General features: G+C 30.5%; 2 protein-coding genes across 5 annotated transcripts in view; one reads left to right on the forward strand and one right to left on the reverse strand.

The window, feature by feature from the left end:
* The window catches only part of LOC122500450 (dihydropyrimidinase), a 345,407-nt gene that overhangs the window by 181,405 nt on the left and 137,352 nt on the right, over positions 1–26,650 (forward strand). The window lies entirely within an intron of this gene.
* On the reverse strand, positions 16,658–21,428 carry LOC122500455. Its single transcript, XM_043609394.1, has 4 exons — positions 21,151–21,428; positions 20,553–20,742; positions 20,386–20,451; positions 16,658–19,127 (listed from the first exon to the last, which is right to left on the reverse strand). The coding sequence occupies exons 2-4, from the start codon at positions 20,726–20,728 to the stop codon at positions 19,004–19,006; spliced, it is 366 nt and encodes a 121-aa protein (XP_043465329.1). The 5' UTR covers positions 20,729–20,742; positions 21,151–21,428; the 3' UTR covers positions 16,658–19,003.

Genomic DNA, 26,650 nt, shown 5'->3' on the forward strand with positions numbered 1-26,650 from the left:
GCACATTGGTGTTGCAAAAATAACAATCTTTTTGATGTAAGAGCGTGCGATTTATAATTATATGCGTATATTTAGTTGTATGGTTAGGTAGGTGTTCAATCCCGTATTATTGTAAGATTTTCCGATGCATTTAGTTGTTAATTGTAAGTATGAAAATGTGGGAAGAATAAAACTTGTGAATTAATGAATATGAATATATAAAGAGTGCATTTAACATATTTTTCTTTTTTTAATGATTGGTTATTGTTTCTTTTTATATAAAATTGACGAAGTGAATAAAAGGAACACTTGCGTCGCGTCGGTCATTTATTTTGACAGGTTCCGCGCCTGTGTTCCTTTATTATGAAAGTTTCGAAGTAGAGGACTGAGCCCAGTTTCTCTACTATGCACACTGCAGCGCGCATTATAATCTTCGCCTGTGTTTCAATGCTCTTTACAGTGACATTTGGAACCAAGGCCCTCTATACACTATACGCAACACCCTAAGATGCTTGATGGAAATTAATTAATGTACTTTTACTGGACTGAGTCCTGTTTTTTCAATATTGACTCCCAGTTTTTCAAACTCCATTTTTCTCCGTGAGTTACATATCATTAAAAAAGTACAAATACTTCAAATTTTAGAAAAAAATTGTTTAAATTGAAATTTAGTAAATTTTTTTGAAAATATTGAATTTTTTAAATAAATTTTGAAAAATTTTAAAAATAATCAAGTTTTTGAAGAATTTTAATTAAAAATGTGAAAGTACATAAGTTTTCAACAATGTTAATAAAAGTCTAAAAAAGTAGATTTTTAAAAAATTTTTATATACTTTTTTTTAAATACCCAATGGGAAAAAAACCATTGGCGCATTAATGGCCTAATAATGGGAGCCACCATTCCATTATTGTCCCATTATTGGCACCCAATAATGGACCACTAATGGTAAAATCGTGGGATGTCCACGCCGATGCCAATAATTGGCAAACCATTATTGGCACATTATTGGCTGCCATTAAAAAACCAATAATAAAAAAAAATTTTTTTTTTAAATTTTATTAAATAATAAATTTATTTATTTAATAATTATTTTATTTATTATTATTATTTATTATTATTTAAAATATTAAATTTTTAATTAATTATTTTATAGAAATGGTTATTATTTTCTATCACATCGAAATGTGAATAACCCTTTCGTTCAGAGTCTAAAAATTATTTACCTCACATCCATCAGTGCAAGAAATAGGAGAGGACGAGCAGAATAAAATTCCACAAATATTCGTGAGAATGCTGGCTCCTTATATACTTTTCAAGTTTCATGTTAGTTGCGAGAGAGTTTCGCGCAACACCTCCTATGGGGCGTTGAGCGAACTACATACTTACTAAATGATAATTTCTGCAGCGTCGGTAAGTAATTGTATGCAGTTCGCTCAACGCTCCGTAGGAGGTGTTGTTTCAAACTCTCTTGCAACTAACATGAAACTTGAAAAGTATATAAGGAGGCATCATTCTCAGGAATATTTGTGGAATTTTATTCTGCCCGTCCTCTCCTATTTTTGCACTGATGGATGTGAGGTAAATAATTTTTAGACTCTGAACGAAAGGGTTATTCACATTTCGATGTGATAGAAAATAATAACTATTTCTATAAAATAATTAATTAAAAAAATTAATATTTTTAATAATAATAAATAAAATAATTATTAAATAAATAAATTTATTATTTAATAAAATTTAATAAAAAAAATTTTTTTTATCATTGGTTTTTTAATGGCAGCCAATAATGTGCCAATAATGGTTGCCAATTATTGGCATCGGCGTGGACATCCTACGATTTTACCATTAGTGATTCAATGGCTTCCAATATTGGGCCATTAATGCACCAATGGTAGACTAATGGCTATTTCCCATTGGGTAATTGAATTTTAAAAAATTATTAAACAAATTTTAAGAATTAGTTTTCTAAACATATTGTAATGTAATTTTTAGAAAATAATTGAATTTTTTAAAAGAATTTTTGAACAACTTTAAAAACTAATCTATTTTTAATAAAAATCAATATCTTAATATTAACAATTTTGAAAATGACGGTTTTCTCCAAAATTTTATTATTTCTATAAAAATTTGATTGATTCACTACTGAATAGAATTTTAGCTTGAGGTTATAATAATTTATATACGAAATCATCTATTTAATGTAATGGAGAGTTCGATGCAATAAAAACAAAAAGCAGCTGCTAATTTTGCACGAAATCTTTATTATAAATATAAAGAGAACGTGCTATAAAAGTATTAAATTCTTCTTATAAGAATCGCTGGAACTCCGACTGATTTTCAGGCGGACTTTATACAACACATAATCTTACCTGCGTATACGCACATATAACTCACACACATATATATTTCTCTGGATGATTTCGAGGAACGGAACGCGTACAACACGGTGACGTTTGCAATAACATAACCTAACAATTTTCACATGTTGCTTATACATTCAAACACGAATAAAAATGCAATAATTTTTAACTAATATACTTACTATTAAATAAATATTATCTTTTTATAACAGCAACAAGTATTAAATACTACATATAATATATAATGTTTTACAGGACAGAGAAATATCAAATATAGAGAGAGAGAAATATATATGTGTGTGAGTTATATGTGCGTATACACAGGTAAGATTGTGTTGTATAAAGTCCGCCTGAAAATCAGTCGGAGTTCGAGCGATTCTTATAAGAAGAATCTAATACTTTTATAGCACGTTCTCTTTGTATTTATAATAAAGATTTCGTGCAAAATTAGCTACTGTCTCTTATGCTTATTGCATTGAAAGTATTTTTACAATAAGTATATGAATCAATGCTAAAAATATAAGAGAAACGTTAAGCAATTTAAGTAATGTGCTCTTTCGAGTAATATTAGCAGCAGATTTCTCTCCGTGTGTGTTTTCGGAATTGTGTAATTGAAAGTATTAAAAATAGGGTAAGTGCGTCAATTGCTGCGGGTGCTTCAATTGCTGCGCGTTCGTGAAATGTGTAATTATTTATTTCTTAAGAAAATATTAGTGTTTAAAAAACATTGAAAAAATTATTTTGAACAATATTTTATACAATTGTCTAAAAAGATATACATTTAAAATAAAATGACTTTAATTATTTAACTTTAAATTCTGCTTACCGCAGAATCTGAAACATGCATGTGAAATGCATGTGCTTTAGTTGCTGCGGAAAAAATTGACACAGAGCGCAGGATTACATGCTTTTTTGATACTCTTTTTAATTATTTAAATTTAATCAAATGCTATAATTTTATAGGTTATTAAATGTTGTAAAAATTTCTTAAGAATACAAACAATTAGTTTAATAAATTTTTAATTTAATTCCTTTGCTATAAATATTTTTTTTCTATGCAAAAAAATATCTTGGCTGCTTTTTTAAAAAATAAAGTAATTTTTTGCATCTACACTGAGAAAACTGGAGTATTGGACTAAACATCTGGAGGGACAAATCGTTGATATTTGAGAGTTAGCTATTGGATAACAATCTAAATGTTCAAATTCACCATTGACAGATATTCGTGCCATTTCTCTAACAGAGGGACAGATTAACCATCTTAAGAAATCCCTTCCTTATCCGGCGCGAAATGAATAAATATGGCAACCTAACCCCTAAATTAAATACGCATAAAATGTCAGAAAAATAATTTCGCGCGCATCAGATCGTACACATTTTCTGCGCAACTTTAAACGCTCAGATATAATGAGAGAGAATATACAAGTAGATTTCCATTATCAATTCAAAATTTATTTTAGAAGGACTATTTAACTCTCTTCATAAGCAAAGGAAACATACACTTTTTGAACCTCTGAATTTGACTCTCCACTTTTCTCAGTGTAGAAAAGATGTTAAAGTTTATTTCTTTAAGATAAATACATATGGGAAACCACATGGGAAACCACATGGGATCCTATGTCAAAAACCATGTAAAACCCTACTTCCATGAAGGAAACCACGTGGTTTACCATGTAGTTTCCCATGTCAAACCATATGGGAAATTGAGACAGGATTTTAGTTAGGAATAGACATGGGGAATTTGAACAGTTCATCCATGCATAAAACCATATCAAATCCCACATGTTTTTCCCAGTCAAATCCTAAACCGAATCCCATGTGAAAAACAGTATCATTTATTTATAATTATTTTCCCAAGTCAATCCCCAAGTGAAAAATAGTATTATTTATTTATAATTATTTTCCCATGTCAAATCCTAAACCAAATCCCATGTGAAAAACATTATCCGCCTTATTGAATATCCCTACATGGGAATCCACTTGGAATTTTACAAGGGATTTCACATAGGATTTTATATGGGAATTGACATAGGATTTTATGCAAGATTTCACCTAGGATTTAATGAGACATCACATAGTATTTTATTAAAGATCCAATGAAGAAATTTTCAAAGGATTAAAAATTATTTAATAAAAAATTAAATAATATATAGTATTAGTGTTACAAGTCATCAAAAAAGTAAAAAAACGATAATTTGAAACACGTCCTCTCTGCTACAGGTTCTCAGCTTTTATATACTTCCAGAATCGTCTCAACAGCGAGAGAAGTCACTTTCGCCACCTAGCGGTGAAAGTATAGGAGCGACAGTAATCTTTAACATTACTAAGGAAACCATGTGGAATACCACGTAGGATTCCATGTGGTTTCCTACGTGGGGATTTACATGGGATTTTACTTAGGAATTCATTTGGGAATTTATTTCTACTTAAATTCCTAAGTAAAATCCCATGTAAATCCCCACGTAGGAAACCACATGGAATCCTACGTGGTATTCCACATGGTTTCTTTAGTAATGTTAAAGATTACTGTCGCTCCTATACTTTCACCGCTAGGTGGCGAAAGTGACTTCTCTCGCTGTTGAGACGATTCTGGAAGTATATAAAAGCTGAGAACCTGTAGCAGAGAGGACGTGTTTCAAATTATCGTTTTTTTACTTTTTTGATGACTTGTAACACTAATACTATATATTATTTAATTTTTTATTAAATAATTTTTAATCCTTTGAAAATTTCTTCATTGGATCTTTAATAAAATACTATGTGATGTCTCATTAAATCCTAGGTGAAATCTTGCATGAAATCCTATGTCAATTCCCATATAAAATCCTATGTGAAATCCCTTGTAAAATTCCAAGTGGATTCCCATGTAGGGATATTCAATAAGGCGGATAATGTTTTTCACATGGGATTTGGGTTAGGATTTGACATGGGAAAATCATTATAAATAAATGATACTGTTTTTCACTTGGGGATTGACTTGGGAAAATAATTATAAATAAATGATACTGTTTTTCACATGGGATTCGGTTTAGGATTTGACTGGGAAAAACATGTGGGATTTGATATGGTTTTATGCATAGATGAACTGTTCAAATTCCCCATGTCTATTCCTAACTAAAATCCTGTCTCAATTTCCCATATGGTTTGACATGGGAAACCACATGGTAAACCACGTGGTTTCCTTCATGGAAGTAGGGTTTTACATGGTTTTTGACATAGGATCCCATGTGGTTTCCCATGTGGTTTCCCATATGGGGATTTTCAATAGGGATACGAGGTGACTTTTAAAGCATTTTTATTAATGTAACACTATTTTAAAGTAAATGTAGATAATAGAAATGAATTATCTCAATTAAAACAAAGCTAAATTCATAAGGGAAATGAAGTTTTAAGAAAAAAAGAATAATTTTGTTCAAAAAATTTATTCACACTGAAAAAAGGTTAGAATTTGATAATTCCTTGTTACTCTAACTTACCGACATTAGATATTTCTCGAATGCGGTAAGCACGATTTTGTATTAAATTTAATTATTTTATATAAGAACATTTATATAATAAATAATGAATAATAATATATTATTAATTAGTAATGAAGAAAACTTATTTATTCTACCGCCAATACAAAATCGTGCTTACGCAACCAAGAAATATCTAATGTCGGTAAGTTAGAGTAACAAGGAATTATCAAATTTACTTTAAAATAGTGTTACATTAATAAAAATGCTTTAAAAGTCACCTCGTATACAAGCATCTATACAATTCTCATTACGGAAAAGGCTCGTATGAGAGATTTCTCATATTTCTCATACGAGCTTGCGAGCTCGTATACGAACTCCGCGGTCCGTGTATCGAATTTTTTTTAATGGGAAGGCAAAGTTAGTAAATTTTGCCAAAAAAAGAATATCTATTTTCTTATAAGAGAAATAAAAATCTCGTAAAAGTTTATGGAGCTAGCTAGATTTTGTCTTATCTCGAAATTTATCAAACCCCAGCAGTTGCTATATAGCATATATAAAGAGTATGAGAAATTTTCCATCCTAGATTTAATTTTTTTCTTCTTTTGTTTTCAACGCGGTAGGACAATAGAAATTCGTTTAAAATGCGATTTATATTCGTATAATGAAATAAATATCGATATAAATTCCGTGTGAGTGAGTGAGTGTGTAAAATTAAAGTTAAGCTTCTGGGGTTGAAAATATAATCGCACGCGGAAAATCTATACACGGGGGTTAATGATATATACGAAGGGCGTCGTCGTCGTCGTCGGCGTTATAGTGAAAGTGAAGGGTGGCAGACACGAGGGCCATAAAGTTCTTTTTTTTATGTTCTTTCTCACTTCGTTCAATATTATATTTTCTCTTTTCGAAACTCTTTTTTTTCATTCTTGTTGTCTACCTCATTGTTCAATACAATTTCACGTCACTCTTCTTAATTTTTCAAGGCAAAAATTTTATTTATCATCATTTCTGATCCTTATAATAATGTCCTATATTATTTTTACTTTTGTGTAAAAAAAGAATTGTTTATTTATTTGAAATTTATTTTAATTGAAAACATATTTTATCATAACTAATATTATTTGACATATTTTTTTTGCAAAATATCATAGCCTACAATCAGATGATCATACCAGGCACTAGTGCTTACAATTAAATACGTTTATCAAAAAGTACTTTGTTTTATACATGTGTTAGTGATAAAAATACAGTCAACTCTCGATAAGACAAAGCGCGATAACTCAAATTTTTCGGTAAGTCAAAGTAATTCTTGGTTCCCGTTCATTCCCTATAAGCATTATTAAAATTTGATAACTCAAACTTTTCGATAACTCAAAGTTTTTTCTGTCTCCCTTCGAGTTTGTCTTATCGAGAGTTGGCTGTATGTGTTTTAAATAATTATTGAATTTGAGTAGTGTAGAATTATAAAAGTCGATTTCAGTATTGTTCGAGAAATTCTCATTAAACAAACTAGTCATTCGATGTAAGGGAGAGTGATAACTGGCGGAGGACGAAGGCAAAGTTAAGACAAATGTTTGGTTAAATCTGGCATTCAATCGTGGTACTTTGAAATCTACACGTTCAATTAATTGTGGGAAGTCGATGATGCTATTTATTAAAGTTTATATGCATTGAATAAGAACGCGTCTATTTTGAAGAGTGGTAACATTGAATTCCTTGCAAAGCTATTGCACGGTAAGCACGCTGAAGATATTGGTGATGTCGAAGAAAATACACTGAGAAAAATAGAGTTTGAAAAACTGGGAGTCAATATTGAAAAAACTGGACTCAGTCCAGTAAAAGTACATTAATTCATTTCCATCAAGCCTCTTAGGGTGTTGCGTATAGTGTATAGAGGGCCTTAGTTCCAAATTTCACTGTAAAGAGCATTGAAACACAGGCGAAGATTATAAGGCGCGCTGCAGTGTGCATAGTAGAGAAACTGGACTCAGTCCCCTACTTCGAAATTTTCACAATGAGGGAACGCAGGCGCGGAACCTGTCAAAATAAATGGCCGACGCGACGCGAAACGAGTGTTTCCTTTTATTCACTTCGTCAATTTTATATAAAAAAAACAATAACCAATCATTAAAAAAAAGAAAAATATGTTAAATGCACTCTTTATATATTCATATTCCTTAATTCACAAGTTTTATTCTTCCCACATCTTCATACTTACAATTAACAACTAAATGCATCGGAAAATCTTACAATCATACGGGATTGAACACCTACCTAACCATACAACTAAATATACGCATAATTATAAATCGCACGCTTTTACATTAAGCCTCTCGGCTACGCAATCGATGGGGGAAATTTCCTATTTAAGAAACATCCCTTACCAATGAAATAAATTAGATCATGCGTGGATTTTACTTTGTAATTAATGTAAGTATGGATGTCAACAGTATTCATAATATTGAATAAACAATATTGTCAACTAGTTTAAATTTGATACGGTTATTAGAATTTAATAATAAATAAATAAAAAACATTAATTTTTTCTTAATAACCTTGAAACCTTTTTTAAGTTTGACAGTTCTCATGGTAAATTTGATTATTCTTTTTTTTTCGTGTACAAAATAGTGAATTGACCTTGAATGAAATGTATAATTAATTATTCTCACAGCAATATTTAATAATTTAATGAACTTAACTGCACTGCATAATAGTTGAGAGTAGTAAGAGTAAGTGAAACGGTAAGATAAGTGAACGACCATTAGAGAGAGAGAGAGAGAGAGAGAGAATAACTTGTGGTTTTCGAGTAGGTATCTACTTTATGTGCACGGCGTTCATTTTTCGAAAGAACTGGGCTGAGTACTATTTGTTCAATATTCGCTTCTATTATTGACTTGTGTTTTGTACACTGCCGCGTTCTTTTAACAATTACATGAGAAAGTAATTTCTCATTCCAATTTTTTATACTCTTATTCCCTCTTAGACTATATAAACAGTCTTGTTTAAGCTGATGAATGGGATAACTTGTGTTGAGTCCCAAACTGTTCAGCTATGAAACTTCTAATACTATAGTGTGTACCTGTCACATATTATTCTATAAAGGAGTACTACACTGACTGCATAAATCATTTTTCCATTTTTCTCCGTGTAGCAGTATTTTAAGAAACGGTTTTGTATTTTCTCAAGGTACTCTATATCCTTTTCGAAATGCGGATCCCATATATGTGGTACATATTCAGTTTCAGATCGAAAAAGTGAATTAAAAAGGACTTTAAGAACTTTTATATATCTTTAAAGTGTTTAGCATTACTTGAAATCATTCCTAAAGTTTGTGAAGCCGAGTTGTAAACCGAAAGGTAATAAGGACGAAAATTAAGGTTTCCCGTGTGGAAAAAGCCACGTTCGTGCCCCACAGCTCCGAGGCCCCCGTTGGGGGCTCTCGTGGAAGATCCATGAGGAGAAATCCACGAGGGCACCTGCAGGGGCCCCGTTCTATACCCTTACGGTTGCCCTGCACAAAAACTTATCTAAGTTTCAAAAAAAAAATTTTTTTATTAAAAAACTTTAGTTCAGAATGCATTAAATTACATTTCAAAGCACCTGAAATAAACATTAAGTGACATTTTTCCAGAAATCCTATCACAATGTTATGGAAATTTACGAGGGCACCAGCAGGATCTTAGCCATTATGCACGGAGAAAAATGGAAAAATGATTTATGCAGTCAGTGTAGTACTCCTTTATAGAATAATATGTGACAGGTACACACTATAGTATTAGAAGTTTCATAGCTGAACAGTTTGGGACTCAACACAAGTTATCCCATTCATCAGCTTAAACAAGACTGTTTACATAGTCTAAGAGGGAATAAGAGTATAAAAAATTGGAATGAGAAATTACTTTCTCATGTAATTGTTAAAAGAACGCGGCAGTGTACAAAACACAAGTCAATAATAAAACCGAATATTGAACAAATAGTACTCAGTCCAGTTCTTTCGAAAAATGAACGCCGTGCACATAAAGTAGATACCTACTCGAAAACCATAAGTTATTCTCTCTCTCTCTCACACTAATGGTCGTTCACTTATCTTACCGTTTCACTTACTCTTACTACTCTCAACTATTATGCAGTGCAGTTAAGTTCATTAAATTATTAAATATTGCTGTGAGAATAATTAATTATACATTTCATTCAAGGTCAATTCACTATTTTGTACACGAAAAAAAAAGAATAATCAAATTTACCATGAGAACTGTCAAACTTAAAAAAGGTTTCAAGGTTATTAAGAAAAAATTAATGTTTTTTATTTATTTATTATTAAATTCTAATAACCGTATCAAATTTAAACTAGTTGACAATATTGTTTATTCAATATTATGAATACTGTTGACATCCATACTTACATTAATTACAAAGTAAAATCCACGCATGATCTAATTTATTTCATTGGTAAGGGATCCCAGGCGGAAATTTCCAACCGGCGCGGATCCTAGCCCGTACTGACGCCGGTGTAACTGTACTGGCTCGGAACCGCCTGCCAACCGAATGTGAACGGGCATTCTACCGAATAGTGACTAGGCCAGGAGCGCGCTGGCAACCGGCTCGGAACTGGCATTCTACCGCCCGCTGACCGGCCGGGAGAAGCCGTTCCGTGTATAATTCAACCGGCTGGGACCTGGCACTCTACCGACCGTGGATTTTCCATTTAATAGCCAGCCGAGCGCTGGCATTCTACCAACTGACAACCGGATCGGATCCAAATGATAATTTCAACAAATATCAATAAAAAAAATAATAATTAATTGCAAAAGATAAATACTGATGACAATTCATTGACAGTTCACTTTACACATTTTTTTTCTTTTTTTATACACTTAAACGCAATTTTTTATTACATAGACATTTGAAAAATCCTAACGCTTGGGGGTACGAACCTACGCCTAACCGAATATTTACGCACCGAAATCTCGCACGCTAACCACTATGCTACGCTCGCATGGGACTCTCAAATCTTAAATACTCTCAAGTGTCACTAGCTCAAATAAAACTTGCAGAATTACTACGCGTCAATGATACCGCTATATTTTCAATACTTTATTGAATGTATATTTAGGACTATTTCAATATTTCGTTAAAAAAGAAACTTGTTATATTTTTATTATTATATAATACATATTATATTGAATAATTGTTTTTCAATATAATAATATTGAACGTAATAATATTAATAATTTTAATTAACATGTCAATAATAATAAATTTATTATTATTAAGATATTAATTAAAATTATTAATATTATTACGTTCAATATTATTATATTGAGAAACAATTATTCAATTATTATTGAGATATTATTAATTAATATTATTATTAATATTAATAATTTATTATTAATTCTCAATAATATTAATGTTAATTAATAATATATAATATTAATTAATAACGAATTTTTTTAATTATTTAATTTTTAAAAAAGTCTCAATAAATAATTACTTAATATATTGATTAGATTCATTTATTAATAATTATTTTCTAAAATAATGCAATTACTTGTAATAATTATTTAATTTATAATGTGACAATAAATGACGACATCCGCAGTCGGATCCGGCCCAGCACCGAGCCAGTACAGACTTAACATATCCGTCATTCTTCCGACGCCGCAGAAGAATAAGATCCGCCGGCGGAAGAAATCCAGTACCGAGCCAGTACTGACAATAGTGGGAAGACGGTTCCGACAGTCGGAGCATAATCTGTACCGCGCCGGTTGCTTTTTCAGATCCGAATCGGTACAGACCGTCGGTACCCAGTGAGAAATTTCTCACCGGTCCAATATCGGTCCAATATTGGGAGCCAAGAGACCGATCATCGGTCCAATAAAGGCTCCCAATATTGGACCAATATGGGCTGATGCTTGGGATGTAACGGCATCGCCAATCATCGGTTGTCAATATTGGTCCAATATTGGCCGAATATTGGCAACCAAGAGAAAAAAAATTTTTTAAATAAATTTTTTTTAATTAAATAATAATAATAAAAAATTAATGTTTATAATTTTTGTTTAATATATTTATTTGTTTAATTATTTATTTTTAATAATTCATGTAAATAATAAATAATTTATTATTTATAAATTATAATAATTTAAAAATGCAGCAGCTATTAGAAAATAGCATTCTGCAAAAAAATTCTATCATTGAAAAATCTATGATAGGCGAGAGAAATCCGCGTCTTTAAATAGATTCGCAGATGATAGACAAGAGATACCCGCGTCATTAAACGGATTCGCAGATATACTCTGGTCTCGCGACGAATCTCTCGATACTTATATACACTGGAGTCGCCGTGTCAGTTGCGAGAACGGTTACAGCGTCCCTCTTGCGGCAGAGATAAGAATTGTCACGTAAACTGCGGGTATAATAAGGCGGTCGGTAAAGCGATTTAGCAGTTTACGTGACAATTCTTATCTCTGCCGCAAGAGGGACGCTGTAACCGTTCTCGCAACTGACACGGCGACTCCAGTGTATATAAGTATCGAGAGATTCGTCGCGAGACCAGAGTATATCTGCGAATCCGTTTAATGACGCGGGTATCTCTTGTCTATCATCTGCGAATCTATTTAAAGACGCGGATTTCTCTCGCCTATCATTGATTTTTCAATGATAGAATTTTTTTGCAGAATGCTATTTTCTAATAGCTGCTGCATTTTTAAATAATTATAATTTATAAATAATAAATTATTTATTATTTACATGAATTATTAAAAATAAATAATTAAAACAAATAAATATATTAAACAAAAATTATAAACATTAATTTTTTATTATTATTATTTAATTAAAAAAAATTTATTTAAAAAAATTTTTTTCTCTTGGTTGCCAATATTCGGCCAATATTGGACCAATATTGACAACCGATGATTGGCGATGCCGTTACATCCCAAGCATCAGCCCATATTGGTCCAATATTGGGAGTCAATCGGCGCCCAGCACGGCAACCAATATTGGACCGATATTGGACCGATTAAAGTCTATTGGCAATTTCTCACTGGGTACTTGCGGTCTGTACGGGCGCGGATCCCAGCCGGTTGTAAACTCCGACGTTCGTCCGACTTTTCCGCCTGGGATGTTTCTTAAATAGGAAATTTCCGCCATCGATTGCGTAGCCGAGAGGCTTAATGTAAAAGCGTGCGATTTATAATTATGCGTATATTTAGTTGTATGGTTAGGTAGGTGTTCAATCCCGTATGATTGTAAGATTTTCCGATGCATTTAGTTGTTAATTGTAAGTATGAAGATGTGGGAAGAATAAAACTTGTGAATTAATGAATATGAATATATAAAGAGTGCATTTAACATATTTTTCTTTTTTTTAATGATTGGTTATTGTTTTTTTTATATAAAATTGACGAAGTGAATAAAAGGAAACACTCGTTTCGCGTCGCGTCGGCCATTTATTTTGACAGGTTCCGCGCCTGCGTTCCCTCATTATGAAAGTTTCGAAGTAGGGGACTGAGTCCAGTTTCTCTACTATGCACACTGCAGCGCGCCTTATAATCTTCGCCTGTGTTTCAATGCTCTTTACAGTGAAATTTTGAACTGAGGCCCTCTATACACTATACGCAACACCCTAAGAGGCTTCATGGAAATGAATTAATGTACTTTTACTGGACTGAGTCCAGTTTTTTCAATATTGACTCCCAGTTTTTCAAACTCTATTTTTCTCAGTGTATTATTGCGAAATGTCATTTTTGCGAATTATCACTTTTGCGAATCGCCATTTTTACGAATTGTCACTTTTCCGAAGTCTTTTATACGAATTGTCATTTTTGCAAAAAATGCTATAGTGAATCTATATATACATACAAGTTTACTATAGTAATTTTCGCAAAAATGACAATTCGCAAAAATGGCTTTTCGGAAAAGTGACAATTCGTAAAAATGGCGATTCGCAAAATTGACAATTCGCAAAAATGACAATTCGCAAAAACGACAATTCGTAAAAATGACTTTTCGCAAAAATGGCTATTCGCAAAAATGACAATTCGTAAAAATGTCGCTTCGCAAAAGTGACTACTCCTAAAAATGGCGATTCGCAAAAGTGACAATTTAGTGAATGTTAATAAAAAAATAATTATACAAGTTACACATGGCTGATTCTATTTTAATTAATGTAGGGCAAATAGGTTAAAAATTCTAAATCAAGTTAAAGGTAATTTTTCTTGTTCTTTAGGACAAATGAAGAGACACTAGTAAATGCAGAAGTAATCCGGTTGGTTTAACCAGTGAATGGGCAGCTAATCCGAAACAGTCTGCTTATGGACAGGTTTTTGTCGCTCAGAATTTGTCCGGATAAATTCAAACTTAATTCGGTTTGTGTATAACCAGTGAATCCGGAATTAGTCCGATCTAGTCCGAAGTTTGTCTGATAATACGCAACTTGCAAATGTGAAATTATTAAATCCGGAATTAATCTGGTATTGGTCAGGTTTTTGTCATACGAAATTATAATTATAGTTTGAATTTATCTGCATTTAATACAAATTGTTTTTAATATAGAAATTTAATATTATACCAAAATCATTCCGGATTAAGTCTTTGAATTGGATTGAATATGGATTGTTTTGAACTGTCTGTGGATTGTATATACACACTGAGAGAAGAAAAGCACAGATTCTGAAATGGAAAAGCTCAGCATCTGTACTCCAATTGAACGCAGCAGCAGTGCCACTGTGTAATAGGTGTTGTGCTAAAATGTGAAACGGATTTTGACTGTGGCTTGAGGTACAGATGTTGTACTTCAAATGCTACTGTTTAGAAGTACAGTATCTGTCGGTCACTATGAAACAGATCCTGTACTAATTAGTTCGTACCGCCGCCGCGCTGCTTGAGCATAGTATCTGAACTATGAATGACACCAACTGAATAAAATTAAGAACGGGCACTGACACGCATTTTACACGGCCGGTGTTTGTCACAGTACGGATTCTGTTTCTGTGCTTTTCTTCTCTCAGTGCAGTCAATCCTCCACAATGACGGATCAGCCCGAAATTTCCCCTTCTCCTATCCTTCACTTTGACGGTTGCCTACGTCACACCCCCTAACTACTTTTTCAGGGCTGTACATATTGTTTGGGACACACTGGGAGAATTTTCGTAGAAAAATGTTATGTGTGTATATTATTTATTTAAACGTGCTAACTATGAAATTAATTAATTGTCCGTTGGAAAGTGTAAATAATATTCATATTAAAGTAATTGTGATATTAATTATTATAATAATTAATACAATATGTGTCACGCTCTGAGGAAAGGTACCTAACCCTCCGTCACACACATGGGAAAAAATTACGACATTACACTCGCAGTAAGAGAATCCCTCTCCATGTAAAAATGATGTGACGTTGCCGCACATGTTTGAATCAGTACTTTTAGAGGTTATAGTATAAATTTGTAAATATTTACTGATTCGTTTTAAATTCTTATTCCAATTTCAAATAAAATTTTGATTCCTCTTAATAAAGTTAAAAAATAATTTTTAATCAATAACAAATTAATATTACTAAATCAATAAATATTTTAAAGTTTAAATTAAAATTCTAAGTGAGTTGACTTAAATTACTTACATTTTCCTACCATAATCTTATTAAACATTTGCAATTTATGATAATAAATAATTAAATCAAGCAGTATAATTTTAATTTAAAAATAAATAAAATCATCTGGATATTTTCGAATTATACATTCAGTTTTATTACGAAAAACATACAAATAATACAAAATAAGAACGATATTGTGACAATGATATTTTTTGGAAATAGTAATTCTGTTTAGTTTCAGTGTTTTAAATACTAGCTTACACGGAAAAAATTAGTTGCTGAAATTTTCCGCGACTTTGTAAAAGACTCTCAGATTTAGTGGAAAGTATTTAAATTTTTAAAATCACTGAGTTTTAAAAATCATATTAACAGGTTGCAGGAAAAATAAACTACATTCGAAGAGAATTTAGAAAAAGGATTCGAAACTTTCAGCGTCAGTCGCGGAAAATGAAAACACAGCCGGCGCGCGAACGATTTGGCGACAGTCGCGGAAATCTTGTTTTATAGTATTCTAAACTTTCATCGATAGTCGCGGAAAATGAAAAATTCGGCCGACCAATGAAAAAAAAAATTCTTTCAGTTCTTATTTATTTTATTCTTATTATGCCTTATATTTAATTACACTCGTACATTTATACATAATCACGACACTTATCACATGTAATCGAACACTATTTAAACACTAATTTCCTACGTCAAACTAAATAACTAACACTAACACGCATATATTACCCTACGCTTTCGCAGTTTCGCACGCTACAAATCTACTTTTTCATCGTCCTTATATAATAAATGAAACATTTCTTTACCGCTTGCGAGAAAAAGTGCAATATTTTGAAAATTATAAATCTCAAATATTTCTGCTCAACATATTCTAGAATTTTAAAGAGTATTTCAGTATGCGTTAAGGACTATTTTACACTTATTTCCATTTTATTATTTTTAATTTATCACATGTATAGAAGAATTATAATATTTAATGAAAATAATAATTAAACCAAACAAATTTTTTTCTGTTAATTACTGTAAAAACTTCTTTAACGATTAATAATTATATTTTATATTATTGTATGTTATTATGTTTTTAATTATTTTGAATAATATGATTTGATATATTATATATTATTATAATAATCAATAATAAATTATAATAATTCATAATCAACAATCCTAAAAATTTTGAATATAAAATATGTAAATAAATATTAAAATATAATTCTACAATTTCTATAAATTTATAATGCGCGTATTAAAAGTATTATTTACAATTTAATTATAATGAAATAAGCTCGAGAGTGATTATATTTTTTGATGAAACAAAATATTCATTTAAAGTTGGTATTTAATTGTCACAAATTATTTTAAATTTCTTACCGGATTTTCAAACTCCTCCATCGTAAAGGTGCGCGATACCAATGAAAATAAAAATAGTCACTTTCTCATTGAAAAGTAATGATACCTGTACAAACTGTTTTATTTTTTATAATTTTGTTATTTAATAATTGATTTGACATCGCTAAGAAAAAAATAAAAAAAATAAATAAATAAAAAATAAATAAAGAAAAATAAAAATAAATAAATAAAAAATACGTAAACAAAGTCAGTCAAAATTATTTCACGTGACGTTTACCGCCTGAGAGTTTGCGCATCTTTTCTGCGCATCATTTTCCGCGACTCGTCGACGAAAATTTCTATCCAAGTGTTACAATAATTCTACGACTATTTTCCGCTACTAGGTTTATAAAAAGTCCTCAACTTTTTTCAGAGAATTTTTGCTAAAAGCGAAGAGTATTTCAAAAAGTCCGTAAAGTTTTTTTCCATATCCGAGAGTCTTCAATTAGTAGCTGAAAACTTCAGCGACTAATTTTTTCCGTGTATAAATATCCAAAAATCATTAACTTATATGTATCACATTTATCAAGTATTTTTAATACATAACGCACCTTTAGTCATCGTTTTATTACAAATTAATTTAAAAGTTTCAATGAAATTTAACTTTTAGTTATCATTTAATGATATTTAATTTCTGTTTCATAAATTTAAAACTTTAAAACAACTTAAAACTTTTTCATCATAATAAAATCTACTCAAAAATTGAAAATTTTTTAAAACATTTGTGACATACTTTAATAGTATGTTTAATAGTATGTTCAAATTTTTGAAGAACATCCAATGCAGCTACTTTTAGAGAATCGATTTTTCTTTTTAGGACAGTAAATGCATTTAGATGAATTGTTGTTATTTGTATCATCTTCTACTCCCAGGTACTGTAACATGTCCTGTCTTAGATTAAGTGGAAGTGCTCTAATTGACAACCTTTGTACTATTTGTGGTTTAACCAATTCATGGGCCAAATTTTTCAAAAATATTCTCCTCTTCATTTCTTCTGCGGAATTCAGAGAATGAATAACAAAGCTGTTGATTCCTGCAACATTTAGAAGGGAAAAAAATAATACAAGTGGCCATCTATTAGTATCTCGAGCAACACTATACTGAGCTGAAAGTTTGTCGACCACATCAACACCACCCTTTATTGAATTGTAAAAAGAAATTATTTCTGGTAGCAATTTTTCTCCAGATGAAGTATCAATTTCACCCGTGTCGTGCAAAGTGGAAACTAAAACGACTGATTTGTTTCTTTTTGGAACGTAGGAGACAAGTACAGTATTTTTTCAAAAACCAAAGAGAGTTGATTTAATAGCCCTCTTTTTAGTTTGCACGAAAATCGGTGGAAGCTCTCGTTTGTTTCTTTTCACAGTACCCACGATAGTCAAATTATAATCATAAAGAAGCTCTTCAATTAGTGGAAAAGATGTAAACCAGTTATCGAATGTTACATTTCTATTTGAGTTTGCAATCGGGATAACCAACCTTTTGACTACATTACTCGGCTTATTATCAACGTAGAATGGCCCATTAGGTTGTACTCCGAGATATACTTCCAATTTTATAGTATAAAATGTATCAGCATCGGCAAGATTAAATATTTTGATTCCATATTTTGCCTGTTTGCTGGGGATATACTGTCTGAACGGGCACCTGCCTCTAAAAGATTGTAACATTTCATCGATAGTACAGGTTTCTCCAGGTGTGTATAATTCAGGTAATCGTTTATTGAAATCCTCGAATATTTTCCGGATAGGTGCCAGTTTGTCAAGAGCACGTCTCTCTTCCCTCGTTTCAATATTGTCGTCAAAACGTAGAGCCTGCAGTAAAACAGCAAATCGATTTTTGCTCATAACTAATCGAAAAAATTGTGGTGCTGTATTATCAATAGTCCAAAGTTCTTCAGTATTTACATGGGACATTTGAAGGACACCAGCCATATACAATATTCCAAATAGCGCTGAGTTCAATTGTAGCTTTGTATTCTCATTTACTTTTCCGGTTTGTTTATTATTTCGCATATGACGCAATCGAATATTTGTACACATTACAATTTCGTTCATTATTTCTTCGGTAAAAAATAAATTCTATATTTCAATTGGTGTCGTACAGTTCTGAGCATCACCTTTTACTCCAGCAGAGAAATTAACAATGTTTTTTGCTCTAGTCCTTTGATTTTTTGAAGGAGGTTCTTTATTCCATTTAGTTTCGTTATCTTTACCTAAGTAAAACGCCTCAACAGCTGGATTTTTCGATGCATTAGACGAAGTATCGCAATTGGAAGTAGCTCGCTTCGAATTATCCAATTTTTTTGATTTTTTTTAACAAGGACATTATTTTGCGTTCTGTAAAAAATTAAAGTTTAATTATTAAAAATGAATATTAATTTTAAGCATAAATTTATAAAACTACGCAAAAAAATTGTCTTTTAAGTACCTACAATAAAATAATAATAATAATTGATAAAAAAATAATCGGAAAGAGACAAAATGTCATTATTATTAATTTAAAATTACATAAATATAATCAACAGTCTATATTTCAAAATTATATTAATAAATTTAAAAAACCGTTTATTACACGGAAAAAAATAGTGTGCTAAAAACACATGAGCGAAACTGTTGTGTATATTGCACGCACGTTGGGTATATTCACGCACACTACCATGCGTGATTTGCTTCCCAGTAAAAAAAAAAGTATTCAGAATAGAGAAAAAGTATTGGTGGAGACGTTCGGTGAATGCGTTTTCGCGACAAAACCGTATTGGTGGGTCACGGTGAATACATTTCGCTTACCGTGAATACTTTTTTTTTATACTCTCGATTTAAAGATTCCTAAGCAAAGTTGAGAATATTTATAAAGAGCGTAAGTGATCTGAAGTATAAAAATGACGATTGCGAGAAGGAAATAAGAAATTTTGAGAAAAAACGAAAAATTAAATGTGACAAACCTACAGCGTATGATGATGAAAAGGAACATTGACGATACCGACAGAAACTTGAGAAATCCAAGTAAATGTATGTGAAACAGTAAGTTCCGCCGGTAACGTCAAAGTTCCTTTTAATCATCATACGTTGTAGGCACAGAAAAGCATATGGTAATTGATCAACATTTGACAATCTGTTTGTCACATTTAATTTTTCGTTTTTTTTTAAATTTCTTATTTCCTTCTCGCAATAGTCATTTTTATACTTCAGGTCACTTACGCTCTTTATAAATATTCTCAACTTTGCTTAGGAATCTTTAAATCGAAAGTTTTTAAAAAAAGTATTCACGGTAAGCGAAATGTATTCACCGTGACCCACCAATACGGTTTTGTCGCGAAAACGCATTCACCGAACGTCTCCACCAATACTTTTTCTCTATTCTGAATACTTTTTTTTTTACTGGGTTGGAATCCATCCTATTTTTGCATGGTGCCTTAGCAAAAGCCACATGAGCCATGGCTTTTACTACAACACCATGCGACAATAGGATGGATTCCAAGCAAATCACGCATGGTAGTGTGCGTGCAATATACGCAACAGTTCGCTATGTGTGTTTTTAGCACACTATTTTTTTCCGTGTAGAATTGTCAAATAAGGAAAATTTCAAAAAACTTACAATTTAGAAGCACCTTTGTTTGGTGCAAGTTGCTTTTTGTGTTTCGCGCTACTGTTATCAGGAACCCTGTAAAATTCATTTATGTAACATTTATTTTCAAGTTTTGTTTTATAAATATTTTTTAAGTTATATTTAAAGTACAAAAAGTATAAATAAAATAATTTTACCAATCATCATCGTCCAAGGTCTCAGAATTTCCTGAATAGTCTGAGAAACTAGATTTCGTGTCATGTTCGGAATAATTCAAGTGATCTTTTTCATCATTTGATGAAGAATTTTCTCCTGATGTATTTTTTTCAACCTCGAGGAGTTTTGTTGCATTAAATCTTTGGCGAGTCAGCATATTGTTATTTATACCTTTAAAAAAATAATAAAATTATTTTATGTCATAATAAAAATTTACAATGCTACACTTAAAAAAAATTCCGGTTCCTTGAAAATTTTGTAAGTGTCAATATTTATTGTGAAATCTAAGAAAATTGACAACATAACCTGCACCATTCGCACTTTAAATATCGAATTTTCATAATAGTGATTCAAATCATTAATAGTTCATTTGAATTATTAATTACAATGATATAAATAATCCAAAACAATACAACGAATTGGAGGTTATGTGAGGTTAGAGTAATTTATTAAAAGTTTTTAACAACTTAAACTTATATATTCATGATTATTTTTTACGCACGCTTCGACCAACTATTATTTAAATAAAAGTTTAAAAAGAAGTCATTAGGTATTGATTTTTCATTTATAATTACTTACGTTTATTTTGTCACACTTAATAGGTTTGTTCTCGCTAGCTACACTTTCTACACTTTGTACAAAAGTGTACACTACGGCGTTCTCGTTACCAGAAGTGACGCAATAGGGTACACCTAACTCCCTAGAAGCCCGTGCACTTTTCCCTATTTTATTACACCCGATTGCGAGCGAGTGTAATTGAGTGTTCTGATTAAAATGGCGGTAAATGGACATTTTATTTAAAATGCATTAATTATTTTATGAACATAAAATTATAATATATTTCTTAGTGACTTTTAATTTGTAAAATTATTAGTAAGCAATTCTTATTTTGTTAATATTTATATAAAGTACCACATTATAAACAATTAACATTGTAAAGCAATTTTTAAATAATTATTTTCCCATTTATTAAAACCAAACTTTATTTACATAGAATTTAAAAAAAAATTTCTTAATTTTATGATGGTAAACATATTTTTTAAAAAATAATAGAATTTATGAAAAAAATTAAGTTTGAAAGATAACCTTTAGAATATTTCAAAACATGTCGCTTCCGTTTTTCTTGAAACTTATGTGAAAATGAAGCTTAAAAATTCTAGTTTTATTCTCTGTAAACATTATAATGAGCAAATCGGTTGAAATTAAGAAATTAATTAAATTTTACAAAGATGTCAGAGTTTAAACTGTGTAAAAATTTGAAAAAATTAAATTCTGCTCGGTACATATACATTTAACCTTCGAAATTCTTGTAAAATTTAATTAATGTCTCAAATTTCCATGAATTGCCCATTATAAAGTTTACAGGGAATAATAGGAATAAATCCTATTATTTAAAAAAAAATTTTAACATCATAAAACTGATAAATTTTTCTCTTAAAATCACTAATAGTAAATAAATTTTGGCTTTAATAAATGTGAGAAATAATTATTTAAAAATTGCTTCACAATGGCAATTGTTTATAAGGTGGCTTGTTTTAAATAAAATGACCCATATATTTATTTATAAAACCTAACTATATTACAGATTGTATGCAGTTTACAATTAAGATAGCGTTAATTTTTTTTCATTTTTTCGTGCACTTTCTCTACACTTTTGCGTTCTCGCTAGATTTTGTACATTGTTTAAGTGCGCATGCTCCGTTTTACACTCTTGTTACACTCGAGTGTAGCGGTGTAGCTAGCGAGAACAAACCTATTGTCCCTAGCTGTGTGACGGAGGGCTAAGAAGCAAAAAATTTGAGGTTATGTTTTTAATTTTTTGAGTAAAAATACAGAAAGAGAATCAATTATTATTAATTAAAAATTATTATATTAATATATAATTGAGGCCTTGGATTCAATAACTCGCCCGACGCTCGGAGGAACGCGCAACTGCCAGTCAGTGAGCAGTGAGCGCCTCTGGGCCACTCACTGCTACCCGACTGGTATTAGCGCGTTCCTCCGAGCGTCGGGCGAGTTATTGGATCCAAGGCCTCAATTAAACTTTTTAATTATTTACATATTTAAATGAATAATGTAGTTAAAATAATATGCATTATCATTTAAATTATTTAATATAAGAATAAGCATTAAATAAATAAATTTATTTATTAATATTATATTATATTTATAAATATAATAAATTGATTCATTTATATTTGTTTATTTTTTATTTCTATCCTCCCAAAGAATACGACACTGAAACTTAATCAAATCAAGTAACGCCATCCCACCATTGTGACGGAGATTGGAACTAAACCGAACCGTCATTATAGAGGATTCTTCATTGTGAAAAACGTCATTGTGGAGGATTGACTAAATTTACAAATTCTTATAATAATAAGACTTATTTTCGGACTGGGGTGTTTTGATCGGATATTATTCGGATTGCCGCTGACTATTACCGGATTCTTTGCACACAGATTTTAGATTGTTCCATATACTTGTTTCGGATTAAATCTTTTAACTGGATTAAATTCGGATTATTGCGGACTGATTTCGTATTCTTTACTGATTTTTGATTATTTCGTATTTATTTTAGATGAGTTTTTTGACGGACATAATTTCAGATTATTGCGTAATAATTAAGGACCTAATTCATAGTTAGACATTTAAAATTACTCCAGACTGATTTAAGATTTATAATTTCGCTCAGATTGATGTTAGATTAACGCGGATCATTTTCGTACAATTATCGGATTAATCCACACTAATATACCCGGAGTTAACCCGGATTAGTCCGAAATTTTTAGCAGGGATATAATATGATTCGGGTGGCCGATTATTACCGGATTCTTAGCATACATATTTCGGATTGTTTCGTATTTGTTTCGGAATATGATTTTACCACACTATGAATTGTTTTGTACTAGATTAAACTCGGATTGTTGCGGATTGATTCCGTATTCTTTACATATTGATATCGGATAATTCCTTACTTATTTTAGAAGAATTCTTTACCGGTCATAAATTTGGATTGTTGCGGACTATAATAACGGACTGAATTCGTAGACATTCAGGATTACTCAGGAGTGTTTTCGGATTCAGGTTTTCGTTCGGATTGATATCAGACTAGCGCGGATCATTTTCGGACCTTTTTCGTACAATTTTCGGACTAATCCGTACTAATCTGTCCATATTTAATCCGGAATTAGTCCAAAATTTTAACCAGGGAAATTTCTCTACACTGAGAAAACTGGAGAGTCGAATTCAGAGGTTCAAAAAGTGTATGTTTCCTTTGCTTATGAAGAGAGTTAAATAGTCCTTCTAAAATAAGTTTTGAATTGATAATGAAAATCTACTTGTATATTCTCTCCCATTATATCTGAGGGTTAAAAGTTGCGCAGAAAATGTGTACGATCTGATGCGCGCGAAATTATTTTTCTGACAATTTATGTATTTAATTTAGGGGTTAGGTTGCCATATTTATTCATTTCGCGCCGGATAAGGAAGGGATTTCTCAAGATGGTTAATTTGTCCCTCTGTTATAAACTCATTTTCCCTCCAAGAGAAATGGCACGAATATCTGTCAATGGTGTATTTGAACATTTAGATTGTTATCCAATAGCTAACTCTCAAATATCAACGATTTGACCCTCCAGATGTTTAGTCCAATACTCCAGTTTTCTCAGTGTATATAATAATTTGCATACAATTGTATGCAAATTATTATATACACTTTATTATATACACAACTATTATATACACAGCAGCTTTCATTAATGAAAGCTGCTTAAAAAACATAAATTAGGAAAAATAACATTTTGTTGCAATTTAAGTTTTAAAATATGCAAGTTTGAATAAATGTAAACTTTCCATTATATTCTATTTATTTCCTAAAATTTTTGCCAAACTATATAATTCTATATAACAAAAATGTATCGAAACAAAGTTTCTCTATACAAAATTATTTCGGTTCAATACAATTTTATATATTATGAAATCCATTTTTATAATCATTCTCTTATTTCCATCTTAATATTAATTATTATTTTCATTCATTAACATTAATTGAAAAAACATTGTGTTTATAAACAATTTTCAACACATTCTTATTCTTATAAAAGAAAATTACATGAAAAAGAAGTTTTGACCAATGAAATAAGGTCTATCGAATATTATACAGGATCGAGTCGAATGTAAAGACCAAAAAGAGTTGGACCCAATACTGACCTCTAAAGAACGCCTGATGACGATATTTTAATAAAATTTCTCAAAAGAATTCAATTATTTCAACAAAATGTAATTAGTTGCAAGAATTCAATTATTTTCATAAATAATAAAATTCTTTACGGGATTTCAATTACATATTTAAAAAAAATGTAATAAAATCCGTTGCAAGAATTCAATTATTTTCATAAACAATAAAATTCTTCACAGGATTTCAATTGTTTTTAATACAATTTTAAATAAATTCTTCGAAAAATATAAATTACAATTTTCAAAAATTTTTTTTAAATTATTCGAAAGAATTCAATTATCTATTATTTTTAATAATTTTTGCAAAAGTTTCTTTAGAATTATTTTCAAATCCATTTGTTCACAATTATTTCTATAAATTCATACTCTAATACGTTTAATATTCAATAATTATCGAAAATTTTAAGTGAAATTCATTTTTAAATCAATTTTTATTAGAAAATTCTACGAGAATTCAATTATTTATTTATTTATTTATAACAAAGCCCAACAGTAAAAACCATTGACAGGGCTACTATAATTACAAAATTAAATTGTTGCTGAATACAAACTGTAGATATACATTGCTTAGAGTCTAAATTACGATGTTTGTTTTATAAATTTACGTGTTGCAGATATAAATTCACTTAAAGACATAGAAAACAGATCTAAATTCATACAATCAGATAGAAGAAACATATTATTGATATAAGAACACATTCGATAAAGTGGAGAATGAATATTAAGTACAGACGGTATATAAAAAGGAGCCGTATTTCTTATTGTGTAACTAGGGACATTGAAAGGTACCATCTCCAAAACAAAAGGACATTCAATCATACCTCTAATGAGTTTAAAGAGGAATATTATATGGGCAAATTCTCGTCTTTCTCCCAAAGACCACACACCAAATCTAGCTTGGAGAACCTTAAATTCAGTTTCTCTAGGAGGATAGAATTTGAATTTTATTAACATATTTGAATATTTTCGACGAATTTTAATAAAATTTTCAAGAACAATTACGTTTTTTGAGGAATTCGATTAAAATTGTATTAAAAATATTTAAAATTCAATGATGAGTTTTATTATTCATAAAAATAATTGAATTCCTAAGAAGAATTTTATTATTTATGAAAATAATTGAATTATTGCGATGAAATTTATAAAAAATTTGTAAATAATAGCTGAATTTCTGTGAAATTTTTATTATTTATGAAAATAATTTAATGTTTGCTTAGAATTTTATCAACATTTTCTTTAAATAAATGAATTATTGATGCCTCGAATTATTTTGAAAAATTTGATTAAAATAGCAGATACAGTCAACTCTACCAATAGTGCCGCTATCAATAGTGCCACTTCTCCTCTTTCTCGCTCGAGCTCTATCCCCACTTTAGCGACTCTAGCACGGTTTCTGAATTTCGAGTTTCCCCTAAGAGAGAAATATACAAACAGTGGGGGTACTACAGTTCCAAGAAAAGTCGTAAACGCTGTGCAATTTTGCGGCACTATTCATAGAGTTGACTGTATTAAAACTCGTTATTGAATTGTGGAAAATTTTTAAAATAATTGAAGTTTTGCCAAGAATTTTATTAAAATTTTTGAAAATAATTGAATTTCTGCGAAGAATTTGATTACCTTTGAAAATAGTTGAATTTTTGCAATCATTTGTAATTTCTCCAAAATTAAATTGTTTTCCTATATAATTTAAGATATTTACTTCATTATTACGCAGAAGGTGATTTGATATAATTTTTGAAAAAAAATGTTGAAAATTCATGAATGAAAAGAAATAAAAATTCAATATAATTATATATATATTGTAAAGCATAACGAAATATTTTGTAAATAAAATAAAATG

The sequence above is a fragment of the Leptopilina heterotoma genome, unplaced genomic scaffold (genome assembly GCF_015476425.1).
Source record: "Leptopilina heterotoma isolate Lh14 unplaced genomic scaffold, ASM1547642v1 Lhet_186, whole genome shotgun sequence".
Taxonomy (NCBI): domain Eukaryota; kingdom Metazoa; phylum Arthropoda; class Insecta; order Hymenoptera; family Figitidae; genus Leptopilina; species Leptopilina heterotoma.